Raw genomic sequence first — 24,558 nt, forward strand, 5'->3', positions numbered from 1 at the left:
GAGGGTGGTGAAACACTGGCACAGGTTGCGGCTGCTCCTTCCCTGGAGGTGTTCAAGGCCAGCTTGTATGAGGTTTTGAGCAACCTGTTCTATTAGGAGGTGTCCCTGCCTATGGTGGGGGGTTGGAACTAGGTGCTCTTTGAGGTCCTTTCCAACCTAAACCATTCTATGACTCTATAATAAAGCTCATGCTGGATTGTAAAAATTGCTATCTGTCTTAGACCACAGTGAGCAAGTAAAAACCTAAAGGCTTGTGAAAATGTTTAGAGTTTATTGAAGGAGCTCTGGCAACAGTTCACTGCTGACTGAATCAGAATCACAGAATGGTGGGGGTGGGAAGGGACCTCTGGAGATCATCTAATCCGGTCCCTCTAAAGCAGGTAAATGAAGAAAAGTCCTCTTCCAGACAATGTCCTTTTCTTTGCTTAGGGTTGTCACAGCAGACAACTGCATCATCCCTCGCTGAGCCTCAGCACAGTGCCAGGGCTTGCCACGTGCTCGGCCGCACGGTTCCACAGCCACAGAACACAGACCTGGGGAGGGAGGAAGAAAATCTTTTTCAGCACAATGGGGCATTTTCTTAGCAGCAGCCCAAGATAAGTAATATAAATTGCTTTTCTCTCCCATGATAGGTCAAAGCATGAGTTTTCAATAGACTGGAAACACAAGTTTTAGTAGACTGAGAACATCAAGTGTATGCTATCAAATGAATTATTTTTTGATAGTCACTAGTTAATGACTAATTACTACATTTTAGGACGTGTTTGGCTTTATGCTCAGACTCCATTAGCATTTTAATTTGAAATAGGAGTATCCTTTTGATAGGTCATGATAGATCAAAGTATGAGTTTTCAGTAGACTGAGAAACACAAGTTCTAGTAAACTAAGAGCATTGAGTGTATGCTATCAAATGAATTATTGTTAGTAGTTACTAGTTAACAACTTCTTACTAAATTTTAAGACCTTTATGCTCAGACTCCATTAGCAATTTCAGTCAGGAGTGTGCTTTTGAAGGAAAGCACTCACTGCTCTTTCCCCACTTACCACACAGGTTTACATAATAGAGTGGCATCAGAACATATCAGATGGATTCGTTTTGGTGAAAACTAAACCAAGAGGAGTGCTCCAGCAGTGTATCTAACGTACTGCAGATGGCAGTGAGAGCCTGGTCCACAGGACCAGGTTGGGTCAGGCCGTTGGAATGAGCTGCAAGGGAGGTGGTTGAGCCACCAATCCTAGATATGTTTAAAGGTCATTTGGATGTGGTGCTTGGGGATATGATTTAGGGGTGAAACTTTCAGAGTAGGGATATCAGTCACACTTGGTGATCCTGAGGGTCTTTTCCAACCTGATTGTTTCTGTGAGTCTGTGGATTCTGCCTAAAGCTTCCTGTAACGTAATGTGCTGTGCAGCTTCATTTCTCCTGTGCTGTACTACATGTTAATGGAGATACAGCCACATACAACTGCCATTTTGGATAAAAACTTGCACTTTCTTACAAGTGCAGGGTTAGCCCCTCCCAAAATTTCAGATTCAACATCTCTGTTCTTTGGGGAAGCTTGGATGCAGCACTGAGCTGGTTTGAGAAGCTGGTAGTCAGCCAAACACTCAGGTACTGCCGTGAAATTTAGATTAGGCTTTTTAGTTTCAGTACTTACACCTACTTGCTTTAAGAGCTGTGATACCATATAAAGGTGTTTGGTGTATTTTTTCCCCCTTTTTCCAAAGACTGTTATGTTTTTTTCCCACCCTACACCCACAGAACTGAACACCATTAGACTGTGTACTCACATATTTCCGCTTTCCCCTGATATTACTGTGACTTCTTCAGCTCCCATGCAGCCTCTGTCTACGTGACCCAGATGCTTTTTCCAGAGAAACTCAACTTTTGAAATGTTCCCAGGAATTTCTGTATCAATGTAGTTCATGTATGTGTTGCCTGGTTGGAAAGTTCCTCTGCCAAAAGAAAAGCACAGATGTGATGTTCTGTGTCCTTCACAAATACAGGGGAAATGATACAGTTTAGGCAGAGAAGGAGATGAGTTGTGGGATGCTAAGAGAGTTGAAGTTTTGAGGACTGTTACAATTTTATTGCATCCCCCCCCCACGAATTGCCAATCAGGCATATGAGACAAAATTTGAGCTGAGAAAATGCTCTTGGAGCCCAGGGCTCAAACAGATCCAAAGCTTTCAGCTTCTGCAGTAGTAGAGGATTGTGTCTCAGGTCCAGAAACACCAAGTTCTGCTCTCTCTGCTCAGTAGTCCTTCAAGTCAACCAACAAAGTCCTTTTATAAAGTCTTTGGACCTTAAATTTTTCATAGATGAAGTAGAGCAAAGACTTTTTTTTTGCCAAACATTGCAACAGGGTTAAACTTAAGGAAATATTAAAAGGCCCTCTAAAAGTTTTGTATTAATATTTATATCTAGAGTTATAGATACAGATTTTGAGCTAGACAAAAATATAGTTATAGATGTGTCACTGACATTTGTATTGATTTATTCCTCCAAATCTGTGCCATTTGTCTTCCCTGAAACCATTGTGGTGATGCTGAGGCTACCTCAGCTCTCCCAACATGATTTATCCTGAATAAGCTTCCTGGAGGACTAAATGTCACTTTTTTTAGTCTCTGCATTTTTCTTACTTGGAAAGCAAAGGAAACAGCATTCCTGCTTATACAGGGAGGTCATTGTGGATCCCACCACAGACTTTCAGCCTCTTAACCTAATTTAAAGGCTTATTGGTACCTAAGAAGGACAATAACTACTAAGAGAGATATACAGAAGTATGCAAAGAACTTAAGTGCTTAAATTCTTGCACCTTTCAGGATGAAAGCACTACATTAATTACTCCATCCTTTGTGTTGCCATGGGGGTTACTCTAGGTGCTATGCCTGTAAAAAGATCTTTCTTCAAATAAGTTAAGTCAGAAAGTTTTCTCAGTGCTCCTGCTTGCTCTCCACCATGAAGAAAATTGAAAAATTCAGTTTATGTTGATGCCTTCTGTGGTGTCAGTGTTCATTGCAATGGAATGCACATTACACAGAAATTACCTGTAGGTGTAACCTTGCAGTAGTGTGTTTATAACTGAAGGTAGTCCTGGTCCAGCCTCATAACGGGGCTGTGCTCAAACACAGTGGAGTTTGGCCTGCAATATTTAAACTGTACTCTTGACAAGTACAGGGATCTGCTTGAGAGAGTCCAATGGAGACCTACGAGAATGATTAGGGGACTGGGACACTGCCTGATGAGGAGAGGCTGAGGGACCTAGGGCTGTTTAGTCTGGAGGGACCTAGGGCTGTTTAGTCTGGAGAAGAGAAGACTGAGAGGGGATCTAATATAAGTGTTTATAACTATCTGAGGTCTGGGTGTCAGGAGGGGAAGATCAGGATCTGCTCATTTGCTCCCTGGAATAGGACAAGGAGCAATGGATATAAGCTGCAGCACAGGAGGTTCCAGCTCAACATAAGGGGGAACTTCTTGACTGTAAGGGTCCCAGACCACTGGAACAGGCTCCCCAGAGAGGTTGTGGAGTCTCCTTCTCTGGAGACTTTCAAGGCCTGTCTCGATGTGTTCCTGTGTGACCTGAGCTAGATTGTATGGTCCTGCTGTGGCAGGGGTGTTGGACTCAATGATCTCTTTGGGTGCCTTCCAACCCCTCACATCCTGTGATCAGCCTATGAGTTTTAAATCCACATCTACTGGAAAAAGCTAGGCTGAGTAGTCAGAAGTCCCAGGCTCCAGCACAGCTCGTAAGCAAGCTTCAACTTTCTTACTGGCATATTCCCTGCAGGTGGGAATAACTGACTGTAGGGCGTGAAGCTTGTCTTCTTAGAGAAGATCACCAAATGGTCTTTGAGTCTTCACCCTTACCCACTTTGTTATGCTAAACATCATTCTCAGAAAAAAAAAAACTCAACTAAAATACAGACCAGCAAGCATATTTTGGCCACAATCCATATCATGGGGAACTTCAGCCACTTACCAGCCACTTTTATTGCCAGGGTAAATGACAGAATGAGATGAGGCATATACAAATAGCTGTCTCTTAATCCAACATGGTAACAATGAGAGAGACATTTTTTCCAACAGTCATGTTAAGCTTACTTGTCAATTGTGTATTTTTTCCTGATCCCATTAGTCCCAGTCAAGGCTATGTCTATATTTCCTTTCATGATTTCTGGTGCAGCCACTCTGACATGTATTTCTTTTCTCCAGCCTTTGGAAGCAAGATGAAACAGATTATAGATGTAGAGAGATTTCTTTCTTCATGGGAGAACTTCTCATACCTCTCAATGCCTTTCAGGGAGAGGAACAGGTTGCAGGAATGTCACAGCAAGCAAACCAAATGCTACTCTCTATTAAGTCAAACATTAATTCTGTGTAATTCTGGTAGCATTAGTTCTGTTGTCAGTGGTCTAAATCACAGATCTGACATTTGCTGACCTACTGATTGTGATGCTGAGTATTTACTCTGTTGTGAGCAGTGCCATTCCTTGCTTTTTTCCACTTGGCCTCACTTATAATTATGTGACTTTTTACACTTAGTAGTAATTTGAGGCATCTCATGGCTAGCATGTTAACTCTCAGCTGTGAAGTGAGGCCCACTGAATTGCTGTGTTGTTATTAAACAAAACTCTTTGCTTTTCCAGGGTGATCCAAATATACCATATGTTTAGGATTTCCCTTATGCTTGTATACAGCCCCAACAGCTGTTAGGGTGATTCTATGAGCCTGTGTGCAGGTTTGAGGCTAATTGGAATATTTTAATGAGAAAAATTAGATTATAGACTATGAAAGAAAACAATGGTGATATCTACTTCACTCAGGTTTGCTGTGATGTACAAAAACAAGGACACAAACATAGATAAGGCAGTTTGAGTCTGTGCTTCCTCCTGGCTTCTGCCATATTGACTACTTTTAGCTGGAATGGGCTGCCCAGGGAGGTGGTGGAGGCACCGTCTCTGGAGGTGTTCAAGAAAAGACTGGATGAGGCACTTAGTGCCATGGTCTAGTTGACTGGATAGGGCTAGGTGCTAGGTTGGACTGGATGATCTTGGAGGTCTCTTCCAACCTGGTTGATTCTATGATTCTATGTGTAACTCAACTAATCATTCTGCTTCCAACCCCCTTGCTGATCCTCCAAAGTCACCTTGCATGTAAGACAGATTCTCAGATAAGAGACGAGGGTGGAAAGAAGGTGGAAGAGTGGTTAGGAGCCCCTCCTGGGCACTCTGACTTCTGGGAAGGGTATTGTGTTTCTGTATTACTTTTAACTTGTATATTTCTGTAAATATTTGTAATATATTGGACACATCTGCTTGCATGTTGTGCTAAGCTGTGAATATAAAGCTTCATTCCTTAACTCCCAGATGGCTGAGTCTAGTTTGGGTGAATTCATTGTTTGGGGGGGGGGGGGGGGTGTGTGTTAGGGTTAGAGCCAATACATCCTGGCAGGCAGCCAGCAACAGAACAAGAGGACACAGTCTCAAGTTGTGCCAGGAGAAGTATAGGCTGGATGTTAGGAGGAAGTTCTTCCCAGAGAGTGATTTGCCATTGGAATGGGCTGCCCAGGGAGGTGGTGGAGTCACCATTCCTGGAGGTGTTCAAGAGAAGCCTGGATGAGGCACTTAGTGCCATGGTCTAGTTGATTGGCTAGGGCTGGATGCTAGGTTGGACTGGATGATCTTGGAGGTCTCTTCCAACCTGGTTGATTCTATGATCCTGTCACTCCACTTGAGTTTCTAAGGCAGAACAGGGGCTTGGATACAATAGCACATAATGATTTCCAGCAACCAGATTTAGGAAGTTTTTATACTGGCTTTAATCAGGGCCATCAAAAGAAGAATCTCTCCACCCACTTTCAGAAGGTTATATTTGGTTTCAGGCTATAGTTTCTACAAACCAGCAGCTTGTGAATGTGGAAACTAATGTATTTATTCAGATTTGAGAAATGAGTAGTTGCTTTACACTCAGATTATTTATTTTATTCATTTTTTGGTTTAGCTTTTGCTTTTATGGAGGCAAGGTTATTTAAGGGTTTCTTTTTGCTGCTCTATTTCAGTGCCTAGTGAATAAAGACCTCAAAGGCCCTCTCTTATTTGTTGCCCTTGCACTTCTTTGCCTGTGATGGATTGAGGAGGCTCAGGGGTGACATTATTACTGTCTACAACTACCTGAAGGGTGGTTGTAGCCAGGAGGAGGTTGCTCTCTTCTCTCAGGTGGCCAGCACCAGAACAAGAGGACACAGCCTCAGGCTGCGCCAGGGGAGATTTAGGCTGGAGGTGAGGAGAAAGTTCTTCCCTGAGAGAGTCATTGGACACTGGAATGGGCTGCCCGGGGAGGTGGTGGAGTCGTCGTCCCTGGGGCTGTTCAAGGCAAGATTGGACGTGGCACTTGGTGCCATGGTCTAGCCTTGAGCTCTGTAGTAAAGGGTTGGACTTGATGATCTGTGAGGTCTCTTCCAGCCTTGGTGATACTGTGTGATAAATTGTATTCTTTGCTGTTTCTGTGGCTGCTGCTACACTAATCACAATAAAAATTATTTCTTTGCACTTCCAGCCATTTTGACTTAAGGAGTTTTGCAAAGGCATCCTGAAATTATCCAGTTCTATAAATCACATTGACAGAAACAAATGTAACTTTCTCACTTGGAAATTTTGCACTCCTTTCACTTATAGCATTTTTTGAAGACATTTTCTAATTAACAATTTTTTAGCAGGATTTCTAGCTCATGAGCTGATCTGTTTCTGTAATTACCTCATCTTTCCTTCCCCCCCACTGCCCAGGTAATGCTGGTCTTGCATGTTCTTAACACACCTGAAACTAATTCCTGCAGTGAGTGCCATCCATTCACTCCAGCATCTCTCTGTAGATGTGTAAGATGTTTGTTCACACATAAATCCATTGCCACTTTAGAATGCACTACACAAAAATGAGCACTTACGAGCATATGGAGAGGAGGGCCCCGTGTTTAAATAAACCTTTTGCTGTTCTTTTTCATTTTTATGTGAAAACTTGTCAGCATGATGACCCATCAGTGGGCAGCCTTCCTTTGGACACGGGAAGCAGTCTCCCTGGGGGAAAATAACAATGTGTGTCATGAGATAGCATCTGTTTCAGTTCTATTTCTTAAAGGAGTTAAGGTGTTTCAGATTTCACCTCTACTCTGCACTGGTGAGACCCCACCTGGAGTACTGCATCCAGTTCTGGAGCCCCTATTACAAGAGGGATATGAATGTACTCAAAGGTGTCCAGAGAAGGACCATGAGGATTATCAGAGAATAAATCTTATGAGGAGTAAGTGAAGGAGCTGGGCATGGTTAGTTTGAAAATAAGGAGGTTGAAGTGAGACCTCATTGATCTATACAACTACTAGAAAGGATGTTACAGAGAGGTTGGTGCTGGTCTCTTCACACAGGTAATTAGCACCAGAACAAGAGGGAATGGCCTCAACCTGCAACAGGGTAGATTTAGAGTGGACATTGGGAAACATTTTTTTTCTCAGCAAGAGGCAGACATTGGAATGGGCTGCCCAGGGAGGTGGTTGAGTCACCATTCTGGATGTGTCAAAAAATTGTTTGGATGTGGCACTTGGGGATATGCTTTGGGGGTGAACTTTGTAGAATAGGGTCAATAGATTGACTTGATGATCCCAGGGGTCTTTTCCAACCTGAATGATTCTGTGAATTAAGGGAAAAAGAGGAATCATAGAATGAACCAGGTTGGAAGAGAGTGCTGTAACCTGTCAGTAAGATGTGTTGCTGGTACTTACCAATACAAAAGCTCGATATGTTTCACACTGGTACCCAACAAATCCATTTGGATTGAGAATACTCTCGGCGTAATACCGGAGACTTCTTTTGTGCCCACACCCAATAGACCTGTAGTCTGGGGAAAAAGCCAGGTGAGAAAGATTAAAGCTATACATTAAGTCCATGCCAAAACAACACTTATGAGTTGTTATTTTTCCTTAAAAGCCTTTGTGATACCTCAGATAAAAAAATCAGTAATAGTTACAAGCTATTTAAAATATGAATTACTTGGTTTCATAGTAAGAAGTGTATCTATGTCTACCTGTATTCTCCCTGTGGGGAGGAACTAGATTCTAATCTGTCTATCCCTGTGCTCATGATGAAGTTAGCAAAGGCAGAGATGCATCACGGTGGACTTTGTGTAACAGGATGGGAGGCTGCACATGCTGAACTGCTTTTACTGTAGCATGAGAGCCATGGAGGATTCAGGAGAATGTCCCTTTCACATTTCCAAGACTGGAATAATTCACAGCTACAGTATTTATAAAGCACATTGTAATTAGGATGAAGTCGCTCTCCTCTCCCTCCTCCCTTTCGCTCTCCTCTCCCTCCTCCCTTTCGCTCTCCTCTCCCTCCTCCCTTTCGCTCTCCTCTCCCTCCTCCCTTTCGCTCTCCTCTCCCTCCTCCCTTTCGCTCTCCTCTCCCTCCTCCCTTTCGCTCTCCTCTCCCTCCTCCCTTTCGCTCTCCTCTCCCTCCTCCCTTTCGCTCTCCTCTCCCTCCTCCCTTTCGCTCTCCTCTCCCTCCTCCCTTTCTCTCTCCTCTCCCTCCTCCCTTTCGCTCTCCTCTCCCTCCTCCCTTTCGCTCTCCTCTCCCTCCTCCCTTTCGCTCTCCTCTCCCCCCCTCCCTTTCGCTCTCCTCTCCCCCCTCCCTTTCGCTCTCCTCTCCCTCCTCCCTTTCTGATTCCAGATGGTCTGTGCTGTTAGCTTTAAAAACCTTAGCTCTTACTATTGGCTTACTTTGTGCTAGTGCCAAATTCACTTAACACCTGCACAAAGGGAACATAATACTCTTCTTCGTACTGCATCAAACTCTATAGAAAAAGGTTACTAAATAGGATTTTAAAAAGCACTTCATGCATAAAAGCTCTACATAAATGTAAATATCAAACAGAAGAGAGATGCACAAAGTAAGGTTTAACCACGAGGCAGGATGTCTCTATTTTCAAGAGGTTCATGAACATCCAACTCCTTATGTCTGTATTCAAATAGACCTGAGACTTTTCACCACAAAATATTTCAAACAGCCTTGTGCAATGTCTTTGGAAAATAATGAATTCATTTTTTTCCCCTGAAAATGCAGGCATTCTTGTGAAGCTCAGTTGGAAAATGTTTTGGTTCCAACTGACTCCGTGTACAGTCAGCTTTCATTCCTCTCCATTACTAAGTTCTCCAATTGGCTCGAAGACAGAGCAATTTTGAATGCAAATGACTGAGCTGATTGTAAGGATTTCAAAGCATTTAGATGTGAATAGGGAATCTTCTCATTTTTTGTAGGGTAGGATCAGAAGACAGGATTTTGAGGATATATAGTCCTGGATCCCAGGGTAATTCTGATTTAACTGGCCAGCTTTCTCTGAAGAACACAAACTATCAATGGAGCAGTCATTTTATTGTCTGTTTCCTTTGAGGACACTAAAGCTGTTAATGGCCTGGATGAGTGTGTCTAACCCTGGAAATACTGAGACTGATGTCTTCCTAGGGAGAAGGGAATCTCAGATTTAAAAATACTTGTTTCTATATTATCCTTAAATGAAAATTTCCCCATCCACTATGTGTGGAATTCCCACTGTTAGTCTGTCAGCACAGTTGAAGGCTTTTACAAAGGTTGTGAATGCTTTAACCGAAGTTTCCATCTGGATTTTGCCTTGGTTAGTATAAAAGAAAATTGGAGGCTATTTCACAAGCAGTTTTAAATCTTCCATTATTGAGCATTCTCTCTCTACTCCATAGAGAGACTCAAGTCTATAAATAATAAATACATTTAAAAGGTTTTTCCTTAGCCTAGCCTTTATATCTCACTGTAGCATGCAATGAAGTATTATTTCTTTAAAATATATTTACCTCTCATAAGGTCATTGATACTCCGATTTGCAGGAGGTACACGAAGCTGCCTGCATCCTGGCATCCTCTTCCCACCATTTGGGTAAAAATCCAGGTGGCCACAAGTCTGAAGAATCCCTGGAGCTGAAATGCACAATGAATTGAGGCAGATCACTCTTGGGTGTATTGCAGTCAGCCTCTGTGCTGTTGTCAGCCTCTGTGTGAAAACTTACCAAAATCAAAGAAAAGATGACCAGCATGGGTATGAATGATATCAACAAATTTGGCATCTGAAGGATCCAGCCTCACTGTTGTGGGAGTATACTGGAAAAGGGGCCCAGCTGGATCCAAACCTAAATGAACGGAGAGATGTTTCATTGAGCAAATTGTGGTGGTTCGGGAGTTCCCACCCTCCCCCACTAGATTCAGCAGACTAACTCAGCTGGCTGGAAGTTAAGGGTGAAGCTAAATTTTGCAGCATAGCACAAATTTACAAGCACATATGCACAATATATATATACATATATTTCAATTATATACGAGTTAAAAGTAATACAGAAATTCAAAACCCCTCCTGAACATTAAAACTACCCAGAAGGGCTCTGAACTATTTCACCTCCTTCTTTCCACCCCTCCCTTATCTGAGAAGGCTTATGTGCAAGGGTGAGATGCAAAAAAAAGCTGACAAGAGGTTAAAAGGAGAAATTATTAGATCAGGTTACACAGATTCAGGCAGAGACAATGCAGCAAGCAGCAGCCAAAGACTGACTGAGAATCATTGTTTATATTTCTTGTTTTGATATCTCTAAGCAAAACCAGTGGGTAACACACTGGGCCCCTCAAATCAAGAGAGATGTTGAGGTGCTGGAGCGTGTCCAGAGAAGGGCAACAAAGCTGGTGAAGGGCCTGGAACACAAACCCTATGAGGAGAGGCTGAGGGAGCTGGGGTTGTTTAGCCTGGAGAAGAGGAAGCTCAGGGGTGACCTTATTGCTGTCTACAACTACCTGAAGGGAGGTTGTAGCCAGGTGGGGGTTGGTCTCTTCTCCCAGGCAACCAGCAACAGAACAAGGGGACACAGTCTCAAGTTGTGCTGGGGGAAGTATAGGCTGGATATTAGGAGGAAGTTCTTCCCAGAGAGAGTGATTGGCATTGGAATGGGCTACCCAGGGTGGTGGTGGAGTCACTGTCCCTTGAGGTCTTCAAGAAAAGCCTGGCTGAGGCACTTAGTGCCATGGTCTGGTTGACTGGCTAGGGCTGGGTGCTAGGTTGGACTGGATGATCTTGGAGGTCTCTTCAAACCTGGTTGATGCTATGATTATGCTTTCATAGTTGTCCTGGTTTGAGGCTAATTGGAATGTTTTACTGAGAGAAATTAAATCCTTAGCTGTGAGAGGAAAGAAAAACAACAGTGACCTATATCAGTCTTCTGCTGGGAGAAGCAAGTGGTCAAAATATTGATAAGACACTCATTTTTCATTCTCTACTCTGTTAGTAATCACTTGTTCTCCTTCTCTCTGGTGGTCTATGTGATTGTATCTGCCTTAACTCTTTAACCTAACCCTTTTTTTCCCCCTCTCTAACCTTCTTTTTGTCTTTTTGACATCTCACCTCAGATGTCTCCAGATTTATCACATGAGATATGTAGGGATTGATCTGGTTATTTCTCAAGGGTGGGGAAGGGGGAGGAGGAGGTTTGGCTCAGGAGCCTCTGGCAGTCTGTGTTAGGAGGGATTTTGTGTTTCTGTATTACTTTTAACTTGTATATTACTGTAAAGATTTATGCATATTGTATATATATGTTTGTGAGTTGTGCTAAGCTGTAAATATAGCTTCCTTGACTTCCAGTTGACTGAGTCTAGTCTAGTGAATTTGTTTGAGGGGGCAGGTAACTCCAAGCCATCACAATAGCCAGTGATCCAATTTCTCTCATTAAAACATTGCAATTAGCCTTAAACCAACACAGCAAACAATGCCACATGTATGTCATCACCAGCAGTGTGTGTACACTGTAAGCCGTTGCCATTTCTGCCTTTACTCCACATAGAAAACTTCATGTTGTGGTCCACAGCCAGTAAAATGAGAAAGGTGGATGAAGGCAGTGCAACACAGTAACATGTTGCTCGGTGCTTCACTTACTTTGGGGAGCAATGTTGTAAGAAAGGGGTTTGGAATTATTATTTGGGTTTCAGTGGGGTTTTGGTTTTTTTTGCATGCTACTGAAAAATACCAAATCTTGATAGGCTACTCTGAGCCTGTAAATTTGTTTGAGAACTTCTATTTGGTCAAAAATCTAATTGTATTTCCAAAAGGTTTTGCTTGAAACTCCTTCAATTCAGAGTCAGTTAAGTTCTCTTTGGATCTTATCCAACATAGTTCTGTTCTTCACATCCCTCAGTTGCTTATGTGACTGCTTACTGTGTACAGAGCTGAGTTAAAGCAGTGTCCTCATAGAGAAAAGAACTGAAGGGGAAAGGAGAGCAGAAAACAGTGAGTCTTTAAAAACAATGATGTGTGTGTGTCATGATGCTGTGCCTCTCTGTAGCTATACATCTTTTTTCCTTGCCAGGGTGTCTGTGGCTATTTACTGTCTCACCCTGGTGGACTGGATGTAGGGGTTTTAATTTTTCATTTTGGATCTTTATTTTTTTTCAATGGCTGAGAAATCACATTAGGGTGGGCTTTAAAACACAAGCCTGGTGAATCAGTTGCAGCACTGGCTCAGTTTCATGGAAATGTAAAGCTTCACCAGCTGAAATGGCTTCAGTACCTGTTATTCTTCCAATGCCAGGTTTCCTTCTCCCTGCCTCCCCTGCAGCATGAGCTCCAAGACTGTGGCCAATGAAATGAATGTTGTCAGGAGAGTAGCCATAGTCTTTCTGTGGAATTGTATGGAGAGGAAAAAGAAAGCCTGTGAGGCAGAGGACACAAGCCTGTGCCACTGCTTCATGGCCTCAGGGTGTGTCTCAGCATGTCCAGAGCAGTGGGGGATGGAGGGGAGCAGCAGCTTGGTAAGACATTAAGAAGCCCATCATGAGCAAAACTTCCTGAATCTATTGCCTGTAAGCATTTTGGGATGTGCTTCTCTGTGGTCCAACAATGAAGTAGGTGTTTCCATTCGTACATGATTGGACACTTTTAGTGGCATTTTCAGCAGCGTTATTTAGACCACACCCTGAGTACTGTGTCCAGTTCTGGGTCACTCAATTTAAGAAGGTTGTTGAGGTGCTTGAACGTGTCCAGAGAAGGGCAACAAAGCTGGTGAGGGACCTGGAGCACAGCCCTACAAGGAGCAGCTGAGGGAGCTGGAGGTCTTTAATCTGGAGCAGAGAAGACTCAGGGGTGACCTTATTGCTGTCTACAACTACCTGAAAGAAGGTTGTAGCCAGGTGGGGATTGATCTCCTCTTCCAGGCCATCAGAGACAGAACATAAGGGGAACACAGTCACAAAATGCATCAGGGCAGGTTTAGGCTGGATGTTAGGAAGAACTTCACAGCAAGAGTGATTGGCATTGGGATGGGCTGCCTGGGGAGGTGGTGGTGTCACCATCTCTGGAGGTGTTTAAAAGGAGACTGAATGAAGCACTTAGTGCCATGGTTTAGTTAATGAGAAGGTGTTAGGTGGCAGGTTGGACCCAATGATCTTCTAGGTCTTTTCCAACTTGATTAATTTTGTGTGATTCCCAACTCCACTGTATCAAACCTAAAGGTGGCCCCCCTGAACACAGCCTTTACCACACAGCCTGTGCACTGGCTTTAGTGCTCCACAGACACTTTTACCTCAAGCAGGTTGACCAGATACTCCAGCTCAGCCCCTACAATGCGAACGTTGTTCACTGCATCGGTGTACAAGCCACTCGAGCCCCCTCTCCAGTCAGTCAAAATGCAGTTCACATCTTCAGTGTGAAACATGAACTGGTGGAAAACATGGAAACAGAACAGAAGCAAACAGGCATGAACTACAGCTGTGGCAGGGTACATGCAAGCACCGTTTTGTTTTGCTGTATGTGCTGGTTTGAGACTAATTGGAGTATTTTGCTGAGAGAAATTAAATCCTTAGCTGTGAGAAGAAAGAAAGGAAAAACGACAGTACCCTGTGTCACCTACTCTTGTGCTCAGAAACACAACTAGTCAGAATATAGGTAAGACACTCACTTCCCACACACTGCTCAGTTAGCTCTCAGTTCTGCTCCTTCTTTCTAGGTGTCTGGTCTCTGTAGTTGCCTCTACCTTAACTCTAATCCGACCTAAAGCTTTTTTCTTCTAACCTCCTCATCATCCTTTTGACATCTCACCTCAGATGTCTCCTGACTTATCATTGAGATATATGTGGGTTGAGCTGGTTATTTCTGAAGGGAGGGCAAGAGGAAGGGGGACTCTGATTTCTGGGAGGGGTATTGTGATTTTGACTTGTACATAACTGTATGTATTTGTGTTTATGCTTATAAATTGTGCTAAACTGTAAATACAGCTTCATTCTTCAACTTCCAGATGGATGAGTCTAGTCTGGGTGAGTTTCTTAGTTGTGAGGGAGCGTGTAACTCCCAAACCATCACACTGTATCTGGGGGACTCACTTTGTGACTGCTAGAGGCACATCTTTAGGACAAGGAGCAATGGGTGTAAGCTGCAGCACAGAAGGTTCCAGCTCAACACAAGGGAGAACTTCTTTGCTGTAAGAGTCACAGAGCACTGGAACAGGCTCCTCAGAGAGGTTGTGGAGTCTCCTTCTCTGGAGACTTTCAAGTTCCTGTGTGACCTGAGGTATATTGTATGATCCTGGTCTGACTGGGGAGGTGGACTTGATGATCTCCTTGGGTCCCTTCCAACCCCTAACATCCTGTCATTACTTCCTACTAGTACTGAAGAATCAACACAATGAGGCAGAGTGAAGGCAGTGATTTGGATACTGTGCAAAGCACAGAAGATTGCTTTGGTTCTGTTTCCCATTCCAGGTGCTTTGCTTGGCTGTATCATCTTCTGATGACAGCATGCCAGTTAGAAAAAGCAACTTCTTTTTTGTTGTCCAAGCTTTATTCTTCAAAATTTATGTTCTGGGGTCATCAACAAGAAATCACAAATTTGCACTTGTGTGCTTGAATTTTTCAGCCTCAAAGTTCAACCAAGATATCTATTTATACATTTCTGGCGATGGGAAATTCAGTTTCTTTTTTCTCATTCTGAAACAATTTCGTTTTTTAAACAGACCCACATAAAATGAGACCAATTTTCTTCAAAGCTTTTTGGTTCTACCATAGAATCCGTCAGCGTTGGAAGGGATCACAAGGATCATCTAGTTCAAAACCCCCTGACATGGGCAGGGACACCCTACCCTAGATCAAGCTGGCCACAGCCTCATCCACTCTGGTTTTAAACACCTCCAGGAATAGGGCCTCAATCACTTCCCTGGGCAACCCATTCCAGGCTCTCACCACTCTCATGGTGAAGAATTTCCTCCTCACATCCAGCCTGAACCTCTCCATCTGCAGCTTCACTCCATTCCCCCTAGTCCTATCACTCCCTGACACCCTAAAAAGTCCCTCCCCAGCTTTTTTGTAGGCCCTCTTCAGATACTGGAAGGTCAAAATGAGGTCACTTCGGAGCCTCCTCTTCTCCATACTGAACAGCCCCAACTCTTTCAGTCTGTCCTGATAGGAGAGGTGCTTCAGCCCTCTGAGCAACCCAGTGGCCCTTCTCTGGACATGCTCCAGCACGTCCATGTCCTTCATGTAATAGGGGCTCCAGAATTGATGCAATACTCCAGGTGGAGCCTCACCAGAGCAGAGTAGAGGGGGAGAATCACCTCCCTCGACCTGCTGGCCACACTTCTCCTGATGCAGCCCAGGATCTTGTTGGCCGTCTGGGCTGCAAGTGCACACTGCTGGCTCATGTTGAGCTTCTCATCCACCAGCATCCTCAAATCCCTCTCTTCAGGGCTGCTCTCCAGCCACTCACTGCCCATCCTGTATTTGTGCTTGATATTGCCCTGACCCAGATGCAGGACACTGCACTTGGTCTTGTTGAACCTCATGAGGTTGGCTTGTGCCCACCTCTCCAGCCTGTCCAAGTCCCTCTAGATGCCATCCCTGCCCTCCAGCATGTCTGCTGCACCACACAGCTTGGTGTTGTCAGCAAACTTGCTGAGGCTGCACTCAATGCCTCTGTCCATGTCACAGACAAAGATGTTGAACAAGACTGGTCCCAGGACTGATCCCTGAAGGACTCTGCTTGTCACTGGCTTCCATTTGGACATAGACCCCTTGACAGCCACTCTTTGGGTGTGGCCATCAAGCCAGATTTTTATCCATCTTGTGGTCCACCCATCAAACCCATGTGTCACCAGCTTGGAGACCAGGATGTGGCGTGGGACAGTGCTCAGGTCCAGGTAAATGACATCAGTTGCTCTCCCCTCATCTATTTATGTTGTGACCTGTTCATAGAAGGCCACCAGGTTTGTCAGGCAGGATTTGCCCTTGCCTTGGTCTTGCCTTGCAAGATCAAGTGGCTCACTAGGACTGAAATGTTTATTTTGACCTTTTCCTGAGATGAGAGAAGTGATTCTTCTCTCCTCCCTTTATTATTGGCAAGGAGCTGAAAAATCAATTAATTATAGCTTTCCCTCTGGAGGTGAATGCAACACAAGGGCACTTAGCAGAAGGCTGAAGTACACTAAGCTTATAGCTAGGACCAAGAAGGAACTCAGCTTCATTGTGAGGGTTTTCCCCCCCCCTTCAGATATTCCCTGAATTAACAGGAGAATAATGGTCCACATTTTATGTAGGAATTTTAAGCCAGTTAGTGGGATAATGTGGACACTTTGAGATACAAGTGCCAGGCAGTAGGCATACCATACCTTGCACATATTGGTTATCCAGGGGAGGTCTGCTCCAGCAAGATGGCCATGTATGATGAAGCGAGTTTTCCTGTGTGGTCGGAAGTTTGAAGCTCTGATAGTTGCAGGATTTGTAGCAGAGATTTTCTGTGTCAGAAAAAAAACCAACAACCAACAAACAGTGCAAAGATGTGACTGCTCCACTCCAGTATACATTTTGACACAGGACAGAAGGCTCTGAAGAGATGGGTCTTGTTCCTTGTTTGTAAACTGGCTTGCTGGAAGATAGCAATTGATTGCCTCAAAAATGAATGCTGTCTGCTGGCCTTCACTTTTTCTTCTTTCATCAGGCTAAAGTTCCACAATACTGCTTCATGCACCCTGAGCATCCTGCTGGGAGTCTTCCCAGTATTTGCTGATGCTCAGAGGCAAGAACTGACACACAGCTGGCATCTTTCAGTATGTCCTTTACTCAGCACTGGTTAGGTCATACCTTGAGTACTGTGTCCAGTTCTGGGCTTCTCAATTTAAGAGAGATGTGGAGGTGATTGAACATGTCCAGAGAAGAACATCAAGGCTGGTGAGGGGGCTGCAGTACAGTCCTGTGGGAAGAGGCTTAGGGAGCTGGGGGTGTTCAACCTGGATAAGAGAAGGCTCAGGGGTGACCTCATTGCTGTCTACAACTGCCTGAAGGGAGGCTGCAGCCAGGTGGGGTTGGTCTCTTCTCCCAGGCACTCAGGGACAGAACAAGAGGAAGCTGTGTGTCTCAAGCTGTGCCAGGGCAAGTTTAGACTGGATGTGAGGAAGAAGTTCTTCACAGCAAGAGTAATTGGCATTGGAACGGACTACCCGGGGAGGTGGAGTCCCCGTCCCTGGAGGTGTTTAAGAGGAGGCTGGATGAGCCACTTAGTTCCATGGTTTAGTTAATGAGAAAGGTTAGGTTGCTCTCAATGATCTCAGAGGTCTTTTCCAACCTGATTAGTTCTGTGGTCCATCCTAAACAATCCTCCCATTTGTCACTATCACAGTCCAGAGCTTCCTCTCACTGCCACTAGCTTGCAGATGTTGTAGACAACATCAACTTTTGACTTTTTTTCTTCCACACAGCTTCAGACTCCTGTCTCTACACTTCTCTACCTGACACGTCTTCTTGAGGATAACCACATTCAGCTCGCTGTAAGAGAAACCTCCAAGCTCTCTCCATGGTGTATTTTATCAAGTCTCTATTTTTTTAACTTTATTTTTCCCCTCCATCCCAGTCTTCATTTTTTTTTTTTAAATATTTAAGTTTTTTTATCCCATTTGCATTATCTTTTTGGTTGTTGCCTTATTTTTCCAGATATGTTTTCATTCTCTCTGATTTTTCTTTGGTCTACTAAGTTTTCCTTTATTTTCCCCCTATTTTCTTTTCTGTCTGTGGTAAGCATGGACATTTCTGTTCTGATCTTCACTTCTGTTTGTCTTCTCTTAGGGCTCACTGTTGGCCACCACATAAGCATAACCTCTGAGACTAGTTATAAGTAGTTCAGAGGACCTGGTAATCATGTCTTTGAATGGTGTTCTTGAGCTGTTTGAGAGTTGTACTGACATTCAGAGAGACTTAGGCTGGAGAGTTGGGCAGGGAGAAACCTAATCAAGTTCAACAGGGGCAAGTGTAGAGTCTGGCACCTGGGAAAGAACAACTCCATAGAGCAGTATAGTTGAGGACTAGCCTGTTGGAGAGCAGTGAAGGGGAGAAGGATTTGGGAGTCCTGGTGGATGGGAGGTTGACCATGAGCCAACAATGTGCTCTGGTAGCCAAGAAGGCCAATGCCATTTTGGGGTGTATTAGAAGGGCTATGGGTTAGGGTTGAAAGAGCTTCTCCTCCTCCTCTACTCTGTCTTGGTGAGGCTGCATCTGGAGTACTGTGTCCAGTTCTCGGTCTCTCATTCAAGAAGGGCATAGAACTGCTTGAGAGAGTCCAGCAAGCACAGAGCCACAAAGATGATTAAGGGAGTGGAACATCTCTGTTAGGAGGAGAGACTGAGTGAGCTGGGATTTTTAGTTTGGAGATGAGGACAGTAAGGGGTGACCTCATTCATGTTTATAAAGATGCAAGGGGTGAGTACTGGGACTATGGAGCCATCCTCTTCTTGGTGATACTCAATGACAGGACAAGGGGCAAAGCGTGGAAGTTGAGGCATAGGAGATTCCATGTGAACCTGAGGAAGAATTTTTCCCCTGTGAGGGTGACAGAACACTGGAACCAGCTGCCGAGGGAGGTTGTGGAGTCTCCATCTCTGGAGATATTCAAGGGCCACCTGGATGCATTCCAGCATGATATGATCCTGCTCTGACAGGGGGGGCTGTCAGAGCAGAATCACTTCCTGCAAAGCAGATCACTTCCAGCTCCTGACATTCTTTGATTCTTTGCATGGGTCTGCTTTTAATCTGGAGGCAGACAGGAACCAAAATTGAACTTTCCTTTTGTACTGCCTTCCCTACCTCTGGCTTTGTAATGCTAAACCTGAAAGTAGAAAAGCTGAAATGAGGAAAAAAGAAAAAAAAAAAGCTGAAAGAAAATGATGATGTTCATGTGAAATACAGAATTGTGACTTTGACTGAGAGACTGAGGAGAATAAATACAAGAACATTTTCTTTTCTCCTATAATTGGTTGAATGTGTTTTATACTGTCAATATTTAAAACCAAAGCTGTTTCTTACTTGATATTTCATGATGTTGTCTCTGGTGAAAAGAAGGAAATTGGTGTTCACATCTTCTGGAGAGTGAGGCAAGCCTGCCAGTTGTCTCTGGGGGATCCCAGACCAAGGGGGTTTATCTGTAAAGCATCCAAGCCTTTTGTAGCAAACTTCCCGTCCTGAGGTGCACAAAGCAAAACGTCAGTGTTCTGGGCATGTAGCAGGTTAGGCTGCCAGCACTTGGAAAGAAGCAGGCAGGATAGTGTTTATGCCAGAGAAGCAGAACATAGGCTGATTCAGATTAGGCTGGCACTTGCTCATTTTTCATTAAGAGGCTCAGTTGAGCCTTGTGCACACAGCAGTGACTTGAGCTTCCAGACTGATTCCTGCTGCAGACATAGAATAAAACTCAGCCTGATGGCTGAGGAGAAGGCAGGATGTGTTTGGTTAAATGTATTGTTAACACAGCTCTCAGGGAAAGACAACAACATCTTGGTGCTGTATGGATCTAGAGAACAAACCAGCTTTTGCTGCCAGCACAGAGCAGTCCCTCAGATTAATCCTGATGCTCCAGGAGTTACCTAAATTGTGTCTTCTTGTGCAACAATTCATGAAGGAGTAAAGCCAAATCAAACCATTAATCTGGATACTTCTGGTTGCTCCACAACATACATTAAACACCTTAATTCTTTTTATCACAACAACATTTTAGTGGCAGCAATAAAGTGGAATCTGAGTGGAAGCTTAGGGCAAAGCACAGCCTTCGGAAGTGTGGTCTGTGCCCAAAGGACTGAAGTTTCCCAATTTCTGTTGTGGCTTTAATACAGTAATGATGCAAATATGACATATGGGTGTTGCCACTAAATGTCATCCTTAACCACTATTATAGCACAACAGTTGTGAAATCCCAAATATTTTTTACTGCTGTTAAAAGGGTACTGAAAACAATGAGAAACCCATTACCTAGTAAGAGGTGACAGGTTTATGCTACATCAGACTGTGACTTCTTTATTCTGTATAAAATGCAGGGGCAGAGTGATAAAGTCTGGTAATTTATCTATAGAAAGAGGAGATTTCATTGTGGGGCTGCAGACAGAGACTACCTAAGTGACTCAGTCATTTTCACAGTCTTTGATGTCAGTGAACTTTTGGACTATGTCTCTTCCTTTCTCTTGGCTCTTTCTGTGTGCCCATCCCTTGAACTACTCTTTCCTGTCACTACAGAGCTGCTCTGGACTAGGAATGTTTTCTTATGCTCTGAAGAGTGCTGTGAAGAGTAAGTGCCTAGGGCTGGCATTACAAGTGTAATGCTGGAGTGAGTTGAGGTGGAGAGCAGGGGAAACTATTCTGGTAGTTGGGGCCCCATCCAAAGGGATATTCAAGGTGAGGCTTGACAGGACTCTGGTTGAGGATGCCCCTGATTACTGTAGAAGTGGTTGGACTAGATGACCTTTGGAGGTCCCTTCCAACTCAGACCATTCTTTGATTCTAATTTTAGTATCAACCCATACATAAAAATACCTTTCTAATTAGCATGCTGTTTGACAGCAGCAACACCTACACAGAATTAGAACCTAACAGGATATACACGGGAAAGACATAAGTCAGTGTTACTAATGGAATGGTACATTAAATCTGTTCCAAAGCACATCCTTTTTTCCCCTGAAATATAGATATTCTGGTGTAAGCTGCATGCAATAACTATCTCTGGTTTCAGGCTTTATCAGCTATGTGTCTCACCTGTGGCTGCATCCAGAAGAAAAAGAGTAGTTATCCAGACTGCAAACATCTAAAACAAAGAACATAATACCATTAATTAACTAAAAAATGTAATATGGAATTTGCATAAGAGTTTCTTTGACCCATTAAAAAAAAAGTCATAGTGACCAAAGGAGTAATTCAGGCATTTAATGAGTTGAATCAAAAAAGAACCAAAGAACCAACAATTCCTTAAAGATAACAGTTCCCCAAAAGTACCTTTTGGCATTCTTTGTTTGCCATGGATATTTTGCATATGAAGGATATCCTCTAAGCATCTCCTAAAGTTTATCTTCCTCACCTTTCCAAACAAGTTTTCTTCTCTAGAGCTGAATTTATGGGCAAACCAAAGAAATTCTTAGAGGATTTGCAGCAACTTATTTTTACAGAGTGAAGTTTCTTTAGCATTTAATAGAAAAATTATTCCTAGAACTGCTATTCAGTGACTATTCAAAAGACCATAGGAACAAATGAAATCTGTTTCTCTAAGTCATATAGGTAGTCTTGAAAACTCATTTTGATCATTGCTATTCTCATGTACCCTTATCATTCCTGATCTGCTTCATCACTTAATCACCAGCTGATCGGTAAGCAGCGTTGGAGTAAATGGAACTGCTCATTTGCTTCAAGGTTAATTAGGGAAAGCCTCCAAAGTAGCAACTTATCTTCAAAGGAAAGACCATTCTCTGTAAACTCTAATATCAGACCCTGATCCTCCAATAAGCCCTGAAGAAAGAGAGCCCTGCACTCCTTTCCTGACCTACCCATTCTCAGCCCCTTCAGTTCCCTGAAATCCATCCTGTGCTCTTGGAAGCAAAGAGTTCATCCCTGTGAAAGCCACTGCAGGTTTGAGCACACCCCTGCTTCCACCTCCTCTCATCCAGCCACTCATCAAATGCCTTATCATGGACACATCTTATTTCAGTTCCTTAGATGTTCTTGGCCCCAGCGTATCCCATTTTACCTTGGCAAAGCTCAGAGCAGTCTCTTTGAGTTCACTTGATTGTGGCAAGCCTTGTAGAAGCTCTTTGAGGTGCCTGGAACAAAGCAGGGCAACACTTCACCGAAGGGACGCTCACCCTACTGCTGCTCCACAATGCTTGGGCTGCCAGCTACACCTGTGACTTTGCTGGCTAGTGCCAAAAGTGATCTTCTTGTTTCAGCATACTTCAGCTGAGATAACAAGAACCAGGTCAGACCAGTTGCTGCATGACTCCACCTGTGTAATTCAAAGTTTCAAACAGGCTGTCATTGTCATCCATCAGTAATTAATTTAAAGCTAAAAAGTGCCAGTAAGTGTGATATGAACACTGAACACACAGACTTTCAGCATCAGCAGCAAGGGTCCTGCCACTGATTGGATTCATCATCTATCTGCTCTGCTGAGCTGGGTTGAGTTCCACCTCAACAAAAGGAAGAACTTCTTTACTGTAAGGGTCATGGAGCACTAGAACAGTCTCCTCAGAGAGATTTTGGAGTCTCCTTCTCTGAAGACTTTCAAGACCCATCTGGATGTGTTCCTGTGTGACCTGCACTGGATTATGGTCCTGCTCTGGCCAGGGGGTTGGACTAAATGATCCCTGGAGGTGCCTTCCAACTGCTAATATCCTGTGATTCAACTGACTTATCACACCAGAAGGCTATAGGAGAGGCCCATTTTTTTGAGTCCTAGGACTGAATTTTTGCAGCAAAGTCACCCTTCCTGGAGCTGATCCTTACCTTGGGTAATTTACAATCTCAAGCAAAGCTTTCTAATTTATGTTTGCTACTTAGGTCTACCATTACAACACCAAGGTACGAACAAGGCTTGTGGAGATGAGCTAGCACATGTGTTTGCAAGGTTGAAGCTGTTACCTGAAATGAGGAACAAAGAAGAGAGAAGGATTAAAAGTCATAATCCCCCCTAAGTTGCTCAGTCTGTCAGCTGTTATTTGTTCATCTTGTAGTTCTCTCATCTGTAATTTTGCTAGCAGATGATTTCCCTGACTTTGAAAAGATGACAGAAATGCTTTTCAACAGGGGAGAATAGCTCCTCGGGCAGATTGTCACCACATCCAATCGCCGTGACTCTTCATAATTGAATTGTATTAATTGCAGTAATTTTAGGGGTTTTAGTGTGTTGATAATGAAGCCTACTCACACAGTACTATATTGTTGTCATACTATTATGGTAACCTTTCTGATCAGGCTTTCCTGGAAATCTTTGTTCCTCTGTAGGGGCTTTTTCCAACCTAAATGATCCTATGATTCTGCATAGACACAAATGAGGAACTTGCATCTCAAGATTTTAATGCTAAACCCTTTAAGTTTATTGGGTGGCTCTTGCCAGCTCCTAAGCCAAGGATGTACTGAAAAGGGAGACTCCCTTTTTGGCATAAGTCATCAGTCAGAGGAAAGGATTATCTCACATCTTACACACACAAATATGAACTGGATTAAGGTGATTCTTTGGGGTGTTAGGTTAAAAAAAAAAGACAAAACAACATTTCCAAGCTTCAATTTTTGCTTAGCCAGCCTTCAAAGATTAATTACTTCACATGCAGATTGTTGAATCATAGAATCAGACAGGGCTGAGAAGGGACCACAAGGATCATCTAGTTCCAACTCTTCTGCCATGGGCAGGGACACTTCACACTACATCAGGCTGTATAGAGTCTCATCTAGCCTGGCCTCAAACACCTCCAGGGATGGGGCTTCCACCATCTCCCTGGGCAACCCCTTCCAGGCTTCCACCATCCTCATGCTGAAGAATTTCTTCCTAACATCCAGTCTCAGTCTACCTATTTCTAGCTTTGTTCCTTTCCCCCCAGTCCTGTCACTACCTGACACCCTAAAAAGTCCTTCTCCAGCTTTCTTGTGGGGCCCCTTAAGATACTGGAAGGCCACAATAAAGTCACCTGGGAGCCTTCTCTTCTTCAGACTGATCAGCCCCAGTAGATTCTTCATCTCTGTGCTTCGTAACCCTTGCAGGAAATTAAGAAGGAAGGTTATTATGTGCCTCAGAGAGTTATTTTTGTCTTGGATTGGTTTGGGTTTTTTTGGTGTGTGTATGTGTTTGGGGTTTTGTTTGTTTGTTGTTTTTTTTTTTTTCATTTCTTCAGGACTAAGTTCAGGAAATTATTGAATTCTTCACACTGAAATGCATCTGAATTATCAAAGGCAGTTCTTATGGTGCAAACTGGTCAATTAATCAGTCACCAACAGAATTCAGCAAACAGGAATTCTGCACAGGTGCTTGGAAAAAAACATTTAAAGAGAGACACCCACACAAGATCTGCTTCCAAGTCATCCTAGGTCATCCTGGGCAAAACTGGATTCAGATACACTTCACAGGTGCTGAGAACTGCCATGCCAGGCTGCATGGTGTACTCAAATCTGTGATACAGGAACAAATTCAAAGGGAGTGAATGCCTGTACATTATGTCTGTAAGAGCTTACA

At 43.6% G+C, this 24,558-nt stretch overlaps 1 protein-coding gene across 1 annotated transcript; it reads right to left on the minus strand.

Annotated features, from left to right (window-relative positions):
• Positions 1-452: 452 nt before the first annotated feature.
• LOC135175782 (pancreatic lipase-related protein 2-like) lies at positions 453-24,070 on the minus strand. Its single transcript, XM_064144074.1, is given in 14 exon segments — positions 453-533; positions 1,788-1,956; positions 4,106-4,217; positions 6,945-7,074; positions 7,773-7,888; positions 9,873-9,995; positions 10,085-10,204; positions 12,620-12,728; positions 13,631-13,765; positions 16,703-16,828; positions 19,386-19,540; positions 21,102-21,150; positions 22,084-22,156; positions 24,017-24,070. Coding segments are annotated over 12 exon segments (1,425 nt in total). The 5' UTR covers positions 22,084-22,156; positions 24,017-24,070.
• Between the last annotated feature and the right edge of the window lie 488 nt (positions 24,071-24,558).

Source organism: Pogoniulus pusillus, chromosome 6, assembly GCF_015220805.1.
Source record: "Pogoniulus pusillus isolate bPogPus1 chromosome 6, bPogPus1.pri, whole genome shotgun sequence".
Lineage (NCBI taxonomy): Eukaryota > Metazoa > Chordata > Aves > Piciformes > Lybiidae > Pogoniulus > Pogoniulus pusillus.